A 20,468-nucleotide genomic window follows, 5' to 3' on the forward strand; every position below is an offset into this window, starting at 1 on the left:
TAAGATGACGAAGGTGATCACCATGATGATGAATATGATGATTAGATCATAATGCTGCGATGATGATGATGACTATTATTATTATTATTAGTATCATTATTATTATTATATTATTATTATTAGTAGTAGTAGTAGTAGTAGTAGTATTGTTGTTGTTGATGTTGTTTAAATAATGATCCATCCATCGCTTAAGCTACAGTGCAGGGGGTGATACATTTCCTATGATAATCCTCATGGTTTGTGAACACGCTTTTGGTGATTTCCGCATGAAACAGTGACTTTAAAAGTCTTTTTATCCTCATATGTGGAAAAATAACACCATTTACTTCTCTTTTAATCGACTACGACATACGTGTGTAATCGATGATTGAAGTCTTATATGTCATGTAAACTAGTAAATTAGTAATTTGGTTTCGCGGTGTCCAATTAGTCAGTTACTGTATCAAAAAGCAAGTGCCATTTTATTCAACTAAATGTTCCATAGACTAAACATAAAATCATACATTGTTGTTATCGTTTTTGTCTTGAACGTTTCTATCTTACCTTAACTCCGTTTGTTATAATATGTCAACATGGTTTTCTTAACCAACCAATCCGATTAGCAGTGGACGTAGCTTCGGTGCGGGCTCAATGGAATGTTCATATCATACGTCACGTATCGTCATTAACATTCGTTAAACGTGTGCGTTTTGTGTTACTAAATGGTAATAACAGTTTGATAAAAGTTTGGTTTTTTTGGTACGGACTCCTGAATACGACACGAATATGCAACATACTCCTGCAAGTTATTTCCATAACACATTACTAACCAACAACAACATTTATTACATTCCTTTATTTAAAGTTTCCAAACATTTTTTTGCTTTTTGTTTCCGAAGCGCTTTCCTGCTGTCCCTATTAATGCAAGTTTTGACCCCACAATTTGGGGCTTTTAAGAGGAAACATACCACTGTGCGAATATTGAAGTCAATAAATATCACATTAAATTGTGTTGCAAAAGGTTTTGACCACTCAATGAAGCTGAGAAATATCGATAATTTCATGGAGTGTCCGAGCAAAACCGTAACAAATGCACACCCTTCTGTTTATTTCTTTAAGTTCTATTTGTGCAAAATTGAGTTCACTTAATTTTGTTAAAACCACAAGTTAATGCATCAAATTACCGATATCTCCAGAATCATCCGCGCTGACTAGTAGCTAAATTCCCTAACATTTTAGGATATGTTTTAGTTAATTACATCTGATACAAAACTACATTATTATCCGTTTTAATGTGTAGGCGTTAAGCTTTCAGGCATACAGTTTAGAAGATGAATGTGCACGATTATTATCACAAACTGCGTCTGTAGCATCTTGTACATCCATACACCATTAGATTAGCCATTAGGTGAATAAATGCATATTGATGTTCATAAAGAAACTGTATATAGTGGGGGAAGCAGACTTTATTATTGAAAACTGGACATTCTATCCTTTTGAATAGTTACCGACATAAGTTTACTTCGTTCTCCAATAAGGAAAATTATACCAATGACATATTTTATACAAAAAGAATCCATTGACTTGTTAACAACCACTGACGCAAACCGATGAACCTTTGGCGTCTTTATAGATTGTACATCGATTCATGGAAAGCATAATTTTATTCATTGAAAAGGCTTTCTAATCAGACAACCACCTTATTAAGTTTTCTCAGCATCCACTCGCCGCGTAATAATTTTTTTTTCTTCTCTTTTTAAACCTGACTTCTAGCTGAAAGAAAAACAAAATTTAATAAGATCTTCCAAACTGACATCTGCATGTTGTGATAGCCCTGGATTAGTATAAAAGACAACCGCAATATAATGTAATACTGTGACGATTCTATGGCCTTAAAGTAACAAAAAAGCGAAACCAGAAGTTTCGTAAAATTCAACAAACAATTTATTCCTCTAGAACATAAAGTGAACATTTTAAAGGAACGTAGACGATTGAGAATTAAATCCCAAATAATCTGAACTTTCTATCAAGTCTAAAAATATAGTGTTCCTAACGAATTCCAATCTTATTTGTGCTGATTTACCAACATTCTTGATTTATCACGATGATGCAATTCAGAATATCTTTCAATGAATTCACAATAATTTCAAAATAGTGTTAATCCAGTCCATGAGTAATTGAATAATTCCAATGAATGAATTAAAAATCTCATCAAGAATTATACGTGAACACAACAGTAAATATCTCAACAGACTGAACATAAGATAGGAATTAATAATTTTGTTATCCAGATCCTTATATTAAAGCCTAAGACACAACAAGATGACCAGGATGTGAGTCTTAAGTTAGCTTTGAGAACATTTTCAGGACAAAAGCCACGTGAACATGTTTACAAAGTACCATTGATCTTAAAATACAATCTACACTCATGCACAAAAGTTAGCTCTCTAAACATGTTGTTTAACAATGACCATTAGCTTAAACTACAACCTACATTCGTGGATTAAAGATAGGCACATATAATATACAACATTACATATATATATTAAATCTTACATGCTTGATATGGTGTTCATACAGCTGTTCAATCGGTATCACACACCCAGATTCGAATTACTAAGTTGTTTTCTATGACGACCGCGCAGAGATATTTTTAGACATGGTGAATCGAACGTTTATAAATAAGGGACCATTCCATTTTCGTCTCATTCTCCACACAAATCTAAAGCCACAGCGATTCCAGTATTCTAAATTCCGGCAAGATGAGACCTTTACATTTTGGCAACATGGGGAGCAAAATTCACCCACAGATGTCAAATACCTTCGGGTGGCAGGTGGTGCCTCTATTGCCCCCTTTCCCCCTTTGCCTCGGCCAGTCGTGAGAGCCAATAAGTGTGCAGCTCACACATTATGACGCGTAGAAGTGAGGCTCTAATTCTATCCCTCGTGATAAATTAAATAACCCACGGGATGGGTATTCCCAATACAAGATAACATAAAATAAGATAAGAATGTTTATAAATTCCAGTTTTGTTTTAAATTTCATTCATGCAGTAGAGCTAAAAATATTTAAAAGCGTAGAAAGGGGTGTGTAATAAATACAAAGTCGTGGAAAGAACTCGTTTGATATGGCATATGATCAATACAACACGTCCTGACGACCTCAACATGTCCCTCATTATCAAAGTCGTTCTATCCACCGAAAAAAAGGGAATTCGTATGCAGTTTTCTTTATTTATGAAATAGGCAGTGTTTAGGCCGATTTAATAATGGCAACTGCCTCGATGGTAATTTATCTTTGCAACATAAAAAGTAGATTTAAAAAATATTTAAATCTGATTTTTCTTCCGCCCAAACTTGCCGAGTAATGCATGCAAACTAACCTAATATGTCGATAAAAATGTTAATCATATAAATATAATACAAATAATACTATCATTAGGGTTAAAGAATTTTTTAATTCGTACTATACGGAGATTCGAACCCAGGTCCGCGGGTAAACGGCACGCATCCCCTTGCCTGCACACACGAACCCATATTCCCTCACGACTAAGCACACATCACAAAATATGATGTTACTCAATCGGTGTTATATCCACTCTTGTGTAGCAGTCACAAATATATACAGATGAGAATAAGTTTGTTTAGGATACAAGTTAGTTGTTGTTATGTTCCCCTCCAGAAGGGATAGAGTGAGTATCCAAGAAGATCCTGGATATAATCGATGACTTCGACGTAAATGTTATAGTGTTTATACCAAAGTCAACCAATTTACTAGCTATTGGTATAATAGGTAAGGAAACATTGAGTCGCATGACACTATCAGGGCAATGTATTTATTAGAGGGGACAGTAAACATAAAACTTACACAAAAGAAAAAATATTTAGTGGACTTCAGACAATTACACTTCGTTCAGACAAAAAAGAAATACTGACCTGAAAATTGAAGGATGATTTTCAGCCTTACAAAGGAATACATTTACTTAACAAATTTACATTTAAATAACTTAACCAGGGCATGTGTTGTTTTTTATCCGATTTTTCCGAAAGTTGACATGATTCCTTCATACTGTGTCTGTAATTTTAAACTTCGATATAAGATTTCAGCGGCAAAGTACTTGGTCTCTCCCTCTCTATTATGTATCTTGTCAACTGGAAACATGTGAACTCAAAGATAAACATTTTGTCCGAAATATTGTTGTCAACCGTTCAACACAAATCAAATCAATTGTGAGACTGTTAAAAAATCTTGACGACAGAGGTGTAACCGTAGATACCGTGAAACACTCATGATCTCGTCGTCGCTATTTATGGCACCTGCCCGTAAATTAAATTAAATAAAATTACAAAGGTGTGCTGACATTTTCAATAGTTTAAATTGTGTAGCATTAATTCATTCTGCAAAGTTTATAAGTCGACTATTCTTAAATATTTAAAGTAGTAACAAGTAGGTCCAGACTAAATGTGTGTTACGGAAATTTTAGTTGTGTGGTGCAGAATCACAGACTGAACATCTGCATCGAGAGCCAGGTCAGCAATGTAAGATTAAATGTGCATGTAATAACATTATATATGTTATATTCACCATTAATTTGTGACAAATAATACCGTTTTCTACAAAGAAAGTAAATTTATAGAAACATTCTGTCATGAATAACGAAAACACGATGTTAATATTATTTAAGATGTAAGAAGATTCCTCGGGAATTTCCAAAGATTAATTTTATTAGCGGAATCTAACGAACTAGTGGTACAGTGAATAAGTTCCGTGGTTCATACCACTGGGAAAAAAGATACCGCGGTAAACCGGTATACCGTCAATGCCTGTAATACCGCGCACCTCTAAATAAAAATCATAATTCATATGGAGATATGCCCATTATTATTTGAGGAAAATGTTGTCATGATGTGTACTAACGTAAAACAAAATAGCGGTGGATTTTCATAGATGACCGAATGTTTTTAAGGTGTAACGTAAATTTAAGCATTGATAAACACAAGGAGTACATAACTGGAAAACTTTGAAATCCTTATTCTCTAGAAAGTTAGAAATAGAAAAGTAGCAATGGACCCGAACAAGAGAAAGCTAATTTTTTTAAAAAGTGATGTTAATCGCTAATCAACTACTATCGCCTGAAGCGAAGACTCGTGTCACGCGACAAGTTCATGTAAAGGTGAGAAAATAAACTATGGAATGTCAGTCAGCTCGATGTCTTCAACACTATCAGTATAGTATATACTTAATCAGCCCACTTTAGTTACAGCTTTTAGATTGCCACTTATACAACAATTAACATGCACATGTAAAATTCATCTACTTTTAAGTGTTGGCTGTTTAATTGGGGGTGGGGTGGAGCTGTAATTTTATATTGAGCTGAAATATCTTTTTTTTTCATCTCAAGATAATTAATATTTTTCCAAATATTTTCATGGATATAATATGGTGTTATTATTGCTATAAATCCAACTATTTACAAACAGAAATTAAGCAAGAAAAGGTTCGGGCCCTGCCCCAAAACATTTAATTGTTGGTCTCTAATTTCATTGCGATATACCGTGGTACATATCGCAGCACGTTCAGAAATACAAACTTTTTCGTGCTACCCAGCCATATTTGTCTTTCGGTGTATGCTTGAAGGTGTCACTGGTTAACCCTGCTCGTTGTTTTGACAGCTTCCAATTGTTTACCTGAAGAATTCGGGGCCCTGAGTGGCCGATTGGTCTAAAGCTCTCACCGTTCCGGATTACTGCTATCTCACCTCTGTCTGCGTGGGTTCGTGTCCAGGGCTCGGTTAGCGTGGGTACATGGGAAAGCCTGCCAGGAGCTTCTCGTGGGTCGGTGGTTCTTATCTGGGTTTGCCAGGGTTCTTCCTCCACCAGTTATACTGGCCGCCATGTATAGCCTATCTTGTGCTGAAAAATGACGTTAAACATTAGAACAACAACCTTGAGAATTCAATTTCAAATCTGTACAAGGTGGTGGAGTGATGTTGAAAGAATAAATACTGAATGAAGATTCTAGACTCATCCACGCTTCCTTTTTTACAATAATACATCTATTGAGCAAGCAACTTTACAAATACACTGCCTCTGATATGCTTTTCCTCCATTTATTGCACAGCGATGTTCATGAACCAAACTAAAAACTACCAGCGACATAAAGTCATGTCTATCAACATGCCGTAACCGTATCGAAAATCTTACACTCCGTATTCAGCGATTATGCTTTCAATTTAGTTATCAGTCAGATGTTCTCTTGCATGTTTCTCTTTTCTCCCTTATCTTAAAGAGCATTTATATTTTTGTCTTTCTACTACTTTACCCTGCCTCTATGAATACACGTGACATCAGAGTGAGATACTCGCATTCTTGGAATCACACAGAAGATGGTTGTACAAACTTGCACATTAATCCTTGGAAATAGTTTTAATTATGGCCCAAATCCATGAGTTATGAAGGAGCTGTACGACTGTTGAGAGGTTGGATAAAAGAGAACAATATTGCAACATACGTCGAGTTGCTGGCCTATTACGCCATATAAATCTGCGATACTAATAAACTAATTAAAATATATATCCTCAAGAATTTCTAGCAACAAGAATTTCGATTTCTCACCAAACATTCGACTACTTATTATTGCAAAGGGCAAGCTTGGAAGAATAAGTTGTTTATTTCAAGCCTTTGAATAAATTGTGGTTGTATATCAAGGATTTATTAATATTAAATTCTAGCAATCTATTAATCTTAAAAATCTCTATAATCATATGATTTAACGTAAATCATCCTTGGAATGTAGCAAACGTTGATAAATTGTTGATACTATTATTATTTTAATCCTGTAATAATCCGATTGGCGTTGAATATATTAAGAAACTGCCAAATTTAAAATGTCAATGGAAATGCAAGCTAAGTCAATGAATGTCATGTTTTGGACCTAATTACAACTGTGGGTTAATTTCATTAGCACAAAATCAACTACACAATTAAATAGCTTGCTGCGGGAGGCACCTGTCTGAAAATCTTACTTATCACATTGTTATAGGAAATGGTGTATATATATATATATATATATATATATATATATATATATATATATATATATATATATATATATATATATATATATATATATATATATATATATATATATATATATATATATATATATATATATATATATATATATAGCATTGCTGATATGGGGTGGGGGACTAAAGGTAAAATGAAACGAAGAATATTATCTTGCTCTTTTTTACAACGCGCGATATTGTTTATTGCTGGAACAAACATATGCGCCTGGTAGTGCTTAAAACAATACGCAAAAATAAACACATAATCCAACAATTTCGTTGTATGACTATCGTCTGCAATGCCAATGCTCTACCTGATGTGATAATGCGGCCTCCAGCAGATATTATAGTCAAATTGGATGAAGTAAAATGTTATAAACTAAACGAATATAATAAAACAACCTACCCTTCACAGCAAGGGTATAGTGATCAGATAATATATGGACGTCATTCCAGAGCACTTGGATGAGCATCAGAGTCATAATTCAGGGGTTGAATAAGTACGTATGACAATTAAAGTATGTTTGTATTTAAGTCGTATGTATCTGAGATGAACCAAACAAAGTCAAAAAACAAATGACTGATGACCGTACATGGTTTTATATTAATCTAACTTATGTCTTGCATTCACATTCATTTATTGCAGTGTCTCAATGGGCTTTTAACAAAGTTTTATTTGACATTTCAAAATAAATACATGATATGTAGAAACTCGGCAAGTTTTTTGTCTTGTCCAGTATTTACAAAACTGAAGACTGAAAGATATTGTCCCGTATGCGATTACACTATATCAACTGGCTCCAATTTAAATTAATGGCTGAGCAAAACAAATGAAAGACAACAGAAACAACAAGAAATACATAAACTGTTGATGTTTGAAGATTTTAATAAAAATATATGATTCCGAATTCTTAAACTTATTCCGAATTGCACCGTCACTTCCAATCTCCCGTGGTTTTATGTCCAATATCCATTACAACTAAAAAGCAGGGGGGTCCTTAAAAGCGATCGTTTGTACACTTCAGAGATCGTATTGACCAGCTCTCCAATCTTTTTGAAGCAAGATTGCAATATACATGGTTTTTTTAATATCTCGCAAATAAAATAATATATAAACATATGTGCGTGCGTCTGTCCGTCAATGATGGGTTGTCATTGAAGTAGATCTTCAATATTACATGAACTTTGTTTTGTTTTCCTCTGCAAGAATCTAAGTACCAAGCATTCTGAAAAGAATAAATCACATTAAATAACAACCTTCACCGTATTACGCCACATGACCTCACATTAAATAACAACCTTCACCGTATTACGCCACATGACCTCACATTAAATAACAACCTTCACCTCAATACGCCACATGACCAAAAACGATAAAATGCTATATGCGTAGAAATCATCATTAAAATACGTTTAGAATACTTCACAGAAAGGTTGCAATGTATTGAATTTATTCGACATACGGGTTTATTTTGCAACAAAATGTATATTTTACAGGCTTTTGAGTTGTTTCTATGATGAAATTGACGCGTATGATGAAAGCCGTCAGTAGTTAGGGGGGAAGTGCCGTCTGTACATCTAAACTACATTATCACGACTTCAGAAACATGTTCAGAAATGTGTTTTACTAAATGAACTTGACTTCGCATCATTCACAAGGCTTCACGGTCACTGTTTGTCGATAAAAATGTTTCCTTGACAAGAATTAGGACCTTTAAGAATATTAATTTTAGATGGAAATGTTAAGGATATTGATATATATATAGCGCTATGTGATCGATTTTGTACCATTTTCTTCATGGCCAATCAATAAAGGAAAATGTTTCAGGTACAGTTCACGTCTATGTTCAAGACATTATAAAATTTAATAATGATTTTGGATTAAGGCATGATGCTCGTTAATCTTACTGACATCCAATTTAAATTTCATATTCCGTTACACGTGTTCATGACGTATTAGTTTGCAGGGATGAAATCGGTTTTCTGACAACATACTATGGTTTGAATTGTATCTACAGTTAGCCAAGGAAAGATCTTTTAATTTTGATTGTTGTTCGACAGCACATCAGCAAAAAGATGACTGTTTCAAGCGAGAAAATGATGGACACAAAGAGCCTTGACTAATAAAACACCATGGTTTGGTATGATATGATTAGGATTCGAACATTCAACCCTATTGTTAGTAATATCGATACAAAATACGAATTTATTGGTTCTCAGATGCAAGACCTCAACTCTAAACTCCAAACAGGTCATACAGAATTTGCATACTGCAGGTACCGGTCATACAGAATTTGCATACTGCAGGTACCGGTCATACAGAATTTGCATACTGCAGGTACCGGTCATACAGAATTGGCATACTGCAGGTACCGGTCATACAGAATTTGCATACTGCAGGTACCGGTCATACAGAATTTGCATACTGCAGGTACCGGTCATACAGAATTGGCATACTGCAGGTACCGGTCATACAGAATTGGCATACTGCAGGTACCGGTCATACAGAATTTGCATACTGCAGGTACCGGTCATACAGAATTTGCATACTGCAGGTACCGGCAGATGTGGTAAATGTGCAAAGGGTGTGACAGGTGTAATATTAATTACACGCTTAATTTGTATGGAAAGGAACCATTCCTCAAAGTTATACAGATATATACGACAGACAAAAATGTAACTTGTGTCAGATCGATGTTTCATATGTTGTTCAAATTTATTCGTGCAACAAATGTCTTCTTTTCATCTGAATCGACGCAGTATAACGTAGGTGCAAAATGCATGTCGCTAGAGATTATAAGAACTATTGAAATTTGGTTCTTTGATGTTATATGGTGACTCCTTCTAAAGGTTCTATCCGTTAAGCTAGTCATGTGTTTGTGATTGTACCTTTCATATTTGTTCTTTTTAGATCCTAACTTTTTGTAGTTATTATTTTGTTTGAAATAAATGTGTAAGATATTTTTAAATCCAGCAACAGAATCGAGATTCTTAAAATAGTTGGACACCCTGTATTTCCAAAATACCATGCTTGTCTTTTCGTTGAATTATGTAACAGTTCTACAAACCTTTTTTTTTCTTCTTCTTCTTCCATGTTTTCTTTCCTATGAGAGAGTAAAATGTTTCTATCTTGGATGAGATGTACTGCTAATCAATTATATTTCACTTTTATGACCGAAATAAATTCACGCAGTTTAAAGGTTTCTTTTCTTTCAGGTCTAAACAGAGTAAGCAAATATATTTTTGTCTTATGGTGGTTCCTTTGCTCCATTTGGTTTTCTTGACACTTACAATTATTAAACATTTTTAAAAATTAGAAAACAAACTATTTTTTACATTCAAAATCTTTGCTAAATATTGTGGTATGGAAAGAAAACAAAATACCACACTCTTAAATAATAAAATCCAATATTTGTTTGTTCCAGATAACGTCTGGATAATATTAATCAGAAAAATAGTTTTTCATACTCTTCCCCTGAAATAAAGAAATAACTAAACGTATCTCTCCCATTTGTTCTCGACACACACACACACACACACACACACACACATATATATATAAATAAATATATATATATATATATATATATATATATATATATATATATATATATATATATATATATATATATATATATATATATATATATATATATATATATATATATATGCGAGCAATATGCAATGAACTTAAAGAAGACTGTAGTTAAATACTCTCTCTCTCTTTTTATCTCTCTCTCTCTCTCTCTCTCTGTATTTTTATAAAATGTCCTGTTCTGCGTTTCAAATGCAAATTTGTTTCTAGTTTCTAAGTAGGCTTATATTTATTTATTTATAATTATCTTCCGCTTCACATAACAACAATGCATATATGTTTTACACCACTAGACACATGCCAACATAAATCAAAACAAAGCAAATCATAGATGCATTACCTTCATCCACGCTCAGAATGTATGTCAGTCTTGTGGATGACACTCCTCCCAGTGGAGTACTATCTGAGTATGTACATTAATTAGGCTTTAAAGTCAACCACTACACATGTTTGATACCCATAAATGTCAGAACTATTAATATATTTATCTCTTGGGACCAATCGCTGACAAAGACTTGTAAATTGTTGCCCAAAACCTGGCATTGATGGGACCTTGTTTGCATGATTTCTGATTCAGTGATTCTGAGTTTATTTGTTTTTCTTTTTCAGAATATTTACTTTGTTTCTTGGAGAAGCGTAAATCTAAATACCTGAATAATATCAACAGTAACAGTCTCTAATGAGAAACACCTTTAATAACCAGCGTCTCGTGTCATCTTGTTATATCGTACTTTTTTTTTTTTTGGTTAAAATATGTAGCTGGTTGATTTGAAATAAGGTACCGTTTTAAATCAACAATACAACCTAAGGTTGCCTTTGAAATACGTGACTAGCGTCGAGCAACATGTACGATTATTTTGATTTAAAACTGTATTAATGTAACCATACAAATGTAAATTTTCTGGGTTTTTTTTAAAAATGGTTTATTGTTTCACGATTGTTACGATCATGTCTAGAGTTGCAACGAGACAGCACCCTGTGTGAGGACTTTAAATGTTAAGGAGGTTAGAAACGAAAACACTTTACTATATCGATCATTTGTTGACGTTGCATTACGAGCACTATTGTCTTCTACAGGAAACTGATTTTTATAAAGGGAAGCAGTTTTGAACGTTATATATGAATTTTATTTTCTAAACAAACTTGTAGAAGAAACTCTCTGCTCAGTATATTAAATTACAACAAACAAACAAAAAAAAAAAAAAAAAAAAAACAAGAAGCAAAGGAAATCACAATTTAATGTCGGAACAGTTTCCAATATATTATCCCTTGTAAAAATAATTAGTCGTGCCCTACTTTAGTCGATTTGAATGTGGAACTGACTTGTCGCTGTCTTACGAAATGAATCGCAAAACGTTCTCAGACAAAAAAAGCTATGGCATTGTAATCAGCACATGCGTGTACAATCCAATAAATCTATTATAATATTAGTAGGTTAATTACAACGTTGATTAAGCAATTTACTACATGACAAATGGAAAAACTAAACGCTGTTGCCGAGATAAAGAGTTGGTTTTGATGCCTGGACATTCAGATTTAAAGTTAGAAATAAAGAAACATTATATTCTGCCCTGCAATAATATGTAAGTACGTTTAGGAAATGTGCAAGAACATGATATTTATGTAAACTACGTAAATAAAATTTTGCAAATAAAGCGAGATATGACTAACTTAGTTTCCAGGATCGGAACCACTTGTAAATGCTCTGCCTTTGGCTCACGGATTTTCGCTAATTTCTGCCATTTGTGTATTTATGTTTCTCAGTAGGATCACAAATAACTTTTGTCACGTAATTCCTAAGATGAATCCACAAACGCTAATGGTATGAAGAGCATTGAGACTGCAATTAGATCTGTTTTCGAACATATTCTGAAATAATTTCATGCGGACACTTTATAGATGGAGTTTGAATATAGATCGGTAATTTTATATTTACACTCAAAACCTGCAGTTTAATTGCCTTGCGGTGAGATGAATAATCGTTTTCGTCAAAAACCAACAAACATTTTGCGTTTAATCTAATTATCTCATGGAAATGTATTGCTCACAATATCAGTTGTAATTTGGAACTTCTGTGATTATCCGATATCCTAACTGGTTATATCAGCTGAATGTGCTGTCACGTGGTTATTCTGACCATGTTTGCATAATTTCGGCTAAACTTCAATAAACTGAAAGTCAAGGTCGAAATAAAAATATTATTCACACTAGGCGCTAATACTATCTGATAAAACAGCGGATTTATGATTCAGCCCGAGATTTGAATACGTAAATAAACTCCTGGAAACCTAACATAAATAATGAAACGGAATATGTGTTCCGGTTTGGCATCGGTGAATTTAGCACATTTTTAGATTGCTAGATTATGTTCATATTACGCTTCAATTCAAATTCCAGAAGCGAAAAGTGATTTGGCACGATGCCTATAAAAATTCACAGTGGTGCATGTTGCGGACGGTGAATTTATTATCTACACGAGAAAGTCTCAGTATACGTGCCAGATTTGTATGCTACAAGAGCCATACGAAAGTATAATATGTTATTTGAATTCTTTTCCAAACCTTGGGTCCCCACAGGATGGAATCGATCTGAGTGGTACAACAAGAGGCACAAAAACGCCAACATGAGTAGATGAAAGCAAAACTATAAAGGCCCATCATATTGCTGGATAAGACATCCATATTGCAAGACAGAATCACAGAAATTGACTTGTACTGCAAACCGACAAACTCCCATCAATAATTTTTTTACCGTACCAGCTGTCATTTTAAAAGTTTCCGTCTAGTTTATATGTTCCAATAAAGTGTGCTTGCTCGAACGAGGAAACACTCAAAAAATATTGGGAACTCAAATGTCACTGAAAAAGTAGTCGATACAATAACAGAACAATTAATTCGGCTATAAAAAATGAGAACGTTGATTAAAGCAGTCTGCTCATAAACAAAGATAACACTAGCGACATCCATGTCTCTCTCATAGCAACACACCACTCTTTGGATTCAAACATTGTCCAGAGACATGAGCATATTGTTTAGCTTTACAAGCCTAAACAAGGCCTAAACACGGCCTATACAAGGCCTCAACAAGGCCTAAACACGGCCTATACAAGGCCTAAACACGGTCGATACAAGGCCTAAACACGGTCTATACAAGGTCTTAAAATAATCACCTGTTCACGCATATTGATGACTCAAGAATTCAAATTATCACCATGTACATGCCCAGTTTACCTCAAACCATATTAATGGAGCAAGCACAAACAATTGTAAAGACAGACGTAGGCAAATCATTAAGCCACTTACATATATTGAGATCTTGTTAGTAATCGCCACCATGATGGAATTTATCAGTTATTAATTGTGGTGGACAGATAGGTGGAGTGGCTGTGGGGTCGACTTGTTTGGTTAGCTAGCCAGATCTGTGGAGGCTCATTCTTTTATATATATATAAAAATCTTTTTGTCTGTTTTAACTCTTGTTTTAAAGTTGGCTTTAAGTTGCATTCTGCACCTTAACACTACTGTGTCCTTTCAGAGACCACCTCTGTCATAAATGTTAGTGAGACGATTTTTTCTCTGTTTGTCTCATTGAGAGAGAGAGAGAGAGAGAGAGAGAGAGAGTCATTCCTATGTCACGTCGATGAGCCATATTTTACTGCCATTGTGTATATTCGATCTTGTTTCTACTTGCATGTAATCAATGTCAAAACAAAGTAGAACATTGTTTTCTAATCCTTTCTGGCACACGTATGGTATATCTCATCTGGATGAATTTTTCATTCAAAAATACAAATTATTCAAGTTTCCAGATGTAAAAATTAAAATGCTCTTTTTTTGTAGAAAATGTAACATTCTGTTTTTTATTAGTCATTGGTCTTTATAAATTCAAATCGCATACTTATTTTTACAACGTTCTGTCTAAAACCTACAAACTGAATAAACATAACTGCATTTTTACTTCACTGCTAAAATAGTCTCAGTTGATGAGATTAATCAGGGATAGGTGTGTATTCTTGAGTTCCTCGTAATCAGATTTATTTTTCAATGATTGGATGAATATTACGGAGGTAAAATAATTATGACGAACACATCGTGACGTGGATACAAGTAATCATTTGGACATACGTCTTTGCCTAATGTCAACGCGAATCCAAGCATGGTTATAGTTTTGTCAACTATAATTCCAAATATTTGTAGAAATCCATGATCAGATATAAGTATGAAAATAAACGTTTTTAATTATACATTCACATAATAGGTAATTTAAAAAAGGTTATGAATATTCACCATAAATGGACGCAATTCAGTAAAGATTTCAGATATCTATCATACTGTACCCTATACTTTGAATAATGGTATAAGCATTGGTGAATGTGGTCGGCACACTTTTGGTACAATTTTTAAGTTCAGATGTGTAAAATGTTAGACTAAAATTATACATGTGCCGACAGGTAGATATCCATTGCAATGACATAGTATGTTAACGAAATTGAACGATACCAATAAATATACATGGGCCTGTCAAGTTATTAACTTAAACACTTTTCTTTCTATGTTTAGATAACGCATAACGTCTTTTTAGTCTTCAGTACAGATCTGGTAAAGTAAGCTAAGTTATTCTATAAATATTGTATATTGTAGTCCGTGCAAATTGAATGAAAATTTAATATAAATCTAAATTTCATTTCAGAAGACACTAGGATCATTTTGGTGTTTTTAACATGATTTAAATGGCTGAAAGATAAGGACGAAAACTTAATTAATATTGAAAAAGATCCAAGAGTTTCAAATCTATGTTTTGAAGAAATTATAAATTGTTTTAAAATTAGTTCCATTTTCTGTGCATATGAGAGATGCTAATATAAGCGGAAATTATTTTACATTGTATCAACCCATCAAGAAGATATATTTATACTCGAATGTCCGGTCAGAAAAGACGTCAAAGTACAAGTGTTTCAAAGTGTTTGTATTTTGCTTTCTAACTAAGTAATCTGCTGTTAAAAAGTATCGATATCAACGTTAATGCATTTTACATTACTGTCAAAAAGTATCGATATCAACGTCTAAGCATTTTACATTACTGTTAAAAAGTATCGATATCAACGTCTAAGCATTTTACATTACTGTTAAAAAGCATCGATATCAACGTCTAAGCAGGGCCGGCGCTATCATATAGGCAAACTAGGCAGCCGCCTAGGGCGCTGATTTCAGGGGGCGCATTTTGTAAAAAAAAAATTATTGTTTATACATTTTGAAATTGATATTTTCCGGGGGGGGGGGGCGCCAGAATCTAACCTTGCCTAAGGCGCCAGATAGTCCGGCTGGGTCTGGCGCCGGCCCTGCGTCTAAGCATTTTACATTGCTGTTAAAAAGTATCGATATCAACATCTAAGCATTTTACATTACTGATTATATCGCACTGTATGTTAAACTATATTGGATATGTTTTGAATTTGGGTTGTCAGCTTAAAGTACTGAATAAACTCTGTCATGTTCTGGTCAGTTCTGTTAACATGAAACAAACAACGAAACAATCCATCACTGTTAATGTTCGCGATAAGCATGACGCAATGTATAATTCCAAGATTTCTACAATCGTTGAAAAGATTATTCATCAATGCGGAGACCAAAATGGGCATGTCTTTATGGCTACTGCCAGAGTGGAACATCTTTAAAAACTCCGTTGAATGTAATTTAAATTTTAGACCGCAATATCTTCAAATGATACAGCTGTGTTAGGACGGCTCCACTAATGAGCATATACCTTGAAAGATCAAATTTCTTCAAACAGAAATGACATGTAGAGAACTCACTGTAAATTAGGCCTTATTTTGTTTTCTTCAAAACTTACATGACTTCTACGTGTGTTGATGGAATATTTACCACGAAATTCATTTGAAATCAGTCTGTAAAATTATATTTTCTTTAATTGTTTAGACAGACGTTCATTCGGATAAAGCAGGATATGAAATTGCTAGTGGGTATAATTTGGTGTCTTATAAGTTATATGGATACAATGCACCAATACAAGGAAACCGATGACATGTTTATTTTCCTTTCTTTTTTTAAGTCTTTTCTTTGACTGAAAACGATATATGCGAAGGTAAATTGAAATTTCTACCGATCATGGCTCTTTGATGATTGCGAATTGTCTCTATATATGCTTCAGATGAAGGGATATAAAGTACATCTGAGCACGCAATTTTAGCATATTCTCGCAGCAGGTGGTCTTTATAAGCATTATTTTGAACTCATCAAAAGGGTCGCAGGGCTATAATATTTTCTGGAGACAATTAGCCTTTTTATCCTTAGTTCCATTCAATGGTTTGGTTTTGTGGGGTTTAACGCCAAATTTCAACACATGATGGGCTATATGTCATGGACAGTATACTTGGTGGAGGAAGAACGCGGGAGGAAATACCGACCCACGGGAAGCAACTGTCAAGCCTTCTTACATCCCACTCTGGTCAAGCCGAGACTCGAACTAACGAGGACAGGTATGAGATTTGTGAGTGATCTGAAAAGTCAAGAGTTTTCGATCACTCGACCGTCATGTCCATCCCCACCCCCACTTCCATGGAACATACATTATAAGGTCTTCGAAATCCAAACTACTGATTTCTTTCCGTGAAGGGTTTGTTTACTTGTTTTGAAACATATAGATTTTAATTCAATACTTAAAAGTCTCTATCTTCAACATAGTATTATTATTATTATTATTATTATTATTATTATTATTATTATTATTATTAAAGTATTACAACTTGTGGACAATACGCGTATTCACCGTATAAATAAAATTATTTCTTCGTTCATACTTTGAATATATATGTATATATTCTTTTGCTACTAATTTAGAACACTCCTTTTCACTTTTCAATAATTTGTATCCTGCGAGTCATTCTGCCATGGACAATGATAGGAATATTTTTTAATCTCCGTAGTCGTGCAGTTTCACAGTTTGTAATTATATGTTACTGCATTGGTATGGGAAATATGAACGAGGTTTTTTTCGGATGGATACTGCACCACCTGTATATATACATACATGAGAAACTGCATAGCTGCATTCTGTATGAATGTTTATGTTATTCACCCCCCTCACGTCTTCAACGCATTCATTTTAAGCTGCATTATATGAGATCTTAATAACAGTCAATCATTTATCAAGTAGTCAATTGCATTAAAAATTGTCACATTGAATTTCTGCAATCTTTTTGTACATATACATTTTATACATTGTTTCACATTTCATGAACTTTGAGTTTGACCATTAAAAATGCTAAGAGGATATCTGGGCAGATTAATCTAATCCAGATTAACGTGACACTGTGAATTACTAGATGTGGATTTTGTCAAATGAAATACGCGTTTGAGCACCACGATGTCCAGTTATTTTTTTCTTTCATGCACATGAATCTCTCATTTCCAAAAGATTATAACGCTGTGATCTTCATTTGCAGTTCTTTCTGGTCTATTACAGTTGCTTATCCGACTGCTTCATATATAACACCATGGCTTCAATTTGATATAATTCCTTGCTTATTTCCTCTGGGGTGTATTCAATTTCAGTTTCGAGTGAAAGGTTTGCCAGGCAGGCTGTCCCCAAATTCTTGCCAACACCGACAAACGTAACTGTCCACAAGGGTGAGCTTGCAGTTCTTCGTTGTCACATAAAGAATTTGGGACCAAAATGGGTAAGGGTCTGATTTCTTTAATAATAATAATAATAATAATAATAATAATAATAATAATGTGTTGTTTTTGTCTTGTTTTAGCTGTTGTGATGATAATAGTGATGATGTTCTTGCTGCTGTTGTTTTATTTTCCAACATGAAGTTGAGTTTAAATATTGTTTCGTCTTGTTGTGCTTGTACTAGATCATTGTGACATGGAGTAGTTGTTTAAAAAAAATACATATACTACTTAATATGTTGCACGTGTATAAAGTATATGAAAATGCTTATATGTTCCCTTATATTGACTTTTTTCTTCTGTAGGTAGTTTGGCGAAGATCACAAGACGAGTCGCCTCTAACGATAGACAAAATGACCTTTTCCCCAGAAGAGGAAATAAGTGTAAACTATAAAAAGATCTCCGAAACAGACAGCACGTGGGATCTGCTTATCAAAAACGCGCAGTCATCCCATGCAGGGGTCTATGCCTGTCAGATCAGTTCCAAAGAAATATATACACATTACGTTACATTACATGTCATCGGTAAGATCTCTCTCTCTCTCTCTCTCTCTCTCTCTCTCTCTCTCTCTCTCTCACACACACACACACACACACACACAGAGACAGACACATACACAATTGTTCACTGTCTTACAAATAATGTTTATTACTGTTATTAAAAGTATCCTTTTTCTTTTTCAGTAATAAAAAAATATTTACTTGTTTTCTCCTTGAGCATGATTCAATCAAAATCGAAGTAAATAGTTCGAGATAGTGGAATCATCCAAACCGTATTGCGAAATACTGCGATACAACAAAATACATTGCAATACAGTAACACTTAGTGAAAACAATAAAATAACCACTCCAACATTTACTAAGTTCATACTTAAGGCAGCTAACAATACAATAATATAAATGAGGACGTAGGACATTAAAATGGGGTTAAATTCTAAAAGAATTGATTTATTCTGGGTTAATATAAAATAAAACTAATTAATATAATAAAAATGGTTACTCATGTAATACTGTAATAAATGTATTTAGCATTCCCCGGTAATATATCAAGTAGTTTCCAGTTGAAAGAAATATTTTTATATCAGTATTGAATATATACCAAAAAAATGGCCTTATATTGTATACATCTACAGTATATTTCAAATTTTGCTTAATCCTTCACATAACTTTTTAGACAGTATTCCATCGTCTAACATGCATGTATGAGTGTTCATCTCTTATTTGGCTGAATTTTTTTTGTATTTATGAACTGTCTTACATCATCCGGCCGTAGTCCCTGTAAATACTTGAATAAATTGTATTGCATGTATCCGTTTGCATTAATGCGCATACTGATTCCTTTAATTAAGTTGTATTATCTATCCATGCGTTCTCAGTCCTTTGCGTTTTTACTAATTTAAGCATACGCTTTCTCGTGCTTTCTTCATATGTGATTGGAGTTTATTGCTAAATGTTTCACAGATGATGCCCACTATTCCAAAGACAAATGCTGCAGTGAGTTTTAATGATGTAATGAGTTGTACGTTTTCAATGAAATTACTTGTGACTTGATTATCTTTAAAACAAGGTACACATTACATTTAATACTAATGCAAAATTGGAAGAGACGAAACAAAACTCATTCAGAACGAAGAAGATCGATTTCACAGATTGTAACAGTGTTTGTTTAATTTCTTGCACAGGTAGGGTAACTTCTAATGGTATAGGGTTCGACATTTTTTTTCAATACTCAATATTTTTACAAGAAAAAGAAAGAAAAAGCATTTCCATTGAAATATAATACGGACATATTAGCATTCAATACCTACCATTTACATCAAAATGTGAATCTACATTATAGGAGTATATGCAAATATTCTCACAAACAGAAGTCTGAAAGTTATAGTTTCCGTTATGTTAATGCGGTACTGAAGTATGTATATTTTCAACATTGGATGGTCCTTCACACAATCTCTTTTCAACATTGGATGGTCCTTCACACAATCTCTTTTCAACATTGGATGGTCCTTCACACAATCTCAGGTTCATATTACTGTATTGTTTTGTTCTTTACGAATGACATGCCGGTGGTGTTAATATACTTCTAAGTTTATTATCTCTTTCAGATGAACCACCGGACTGGCAACCAGGT

General features: G+C 33.8%; 2 protein-coding genes across 5 annotated transcripts in view; both read left to right on the forward strand.

Annotated features, from left to right (window-relative positions):
* Positions 1–20,468, forward strand: part of LOC149801826 (hemicentin-2-like) — a 239,277-nt gene that overhangs the window by 212,850 nt on the left and 5,959 nt on the right. For all 4 annotated transcript variants that reach the window (XM_089956202.1, XM_089956203.1, XM_089956201.1 and 1 more), the window contains 3 exons: positions 18,215–18,339; positions 18,643–18,862; positions 20,443–20,466. In XM_089956202.1, the coding sequence (XP_089812328.1) occupies positions 18,215–18,339; positions 18,643–18,862; positions 20,443–20,466 (369 nt within the window). The remainder of the gene's footprint in view (positions 1–18,214; positions 18,340–18,642; positions 18,863–20,442; positions 20,467–20,468) is intronic.
* LOC149801828 (uncharacterized) overlaps positions 1–20,468 on the forward strand; it is a 447,130-nt gene that overhangs the window by 77,428 nt on the left and 349,234 nt on the right. The gene's annotated exons all lie outside the window — the stretch shown is intronic.

The sequence above is a fragment of the Sinohyriopsis cumingii genome, chromosome 4 (assembly GCF_028554795.1).
Source record: "Sinohyriopsis cumingii isolate HCF-2022 chromosome 4, ASM2855479v2, whole genome shotgun sequence".
Lineage (NCBI taxonomy): Eukaryota > Metazoa > Mollusca > Bivalvia > Unionida > Unionidae > Sinohyriopsis > Sinohyriopsis cumingii.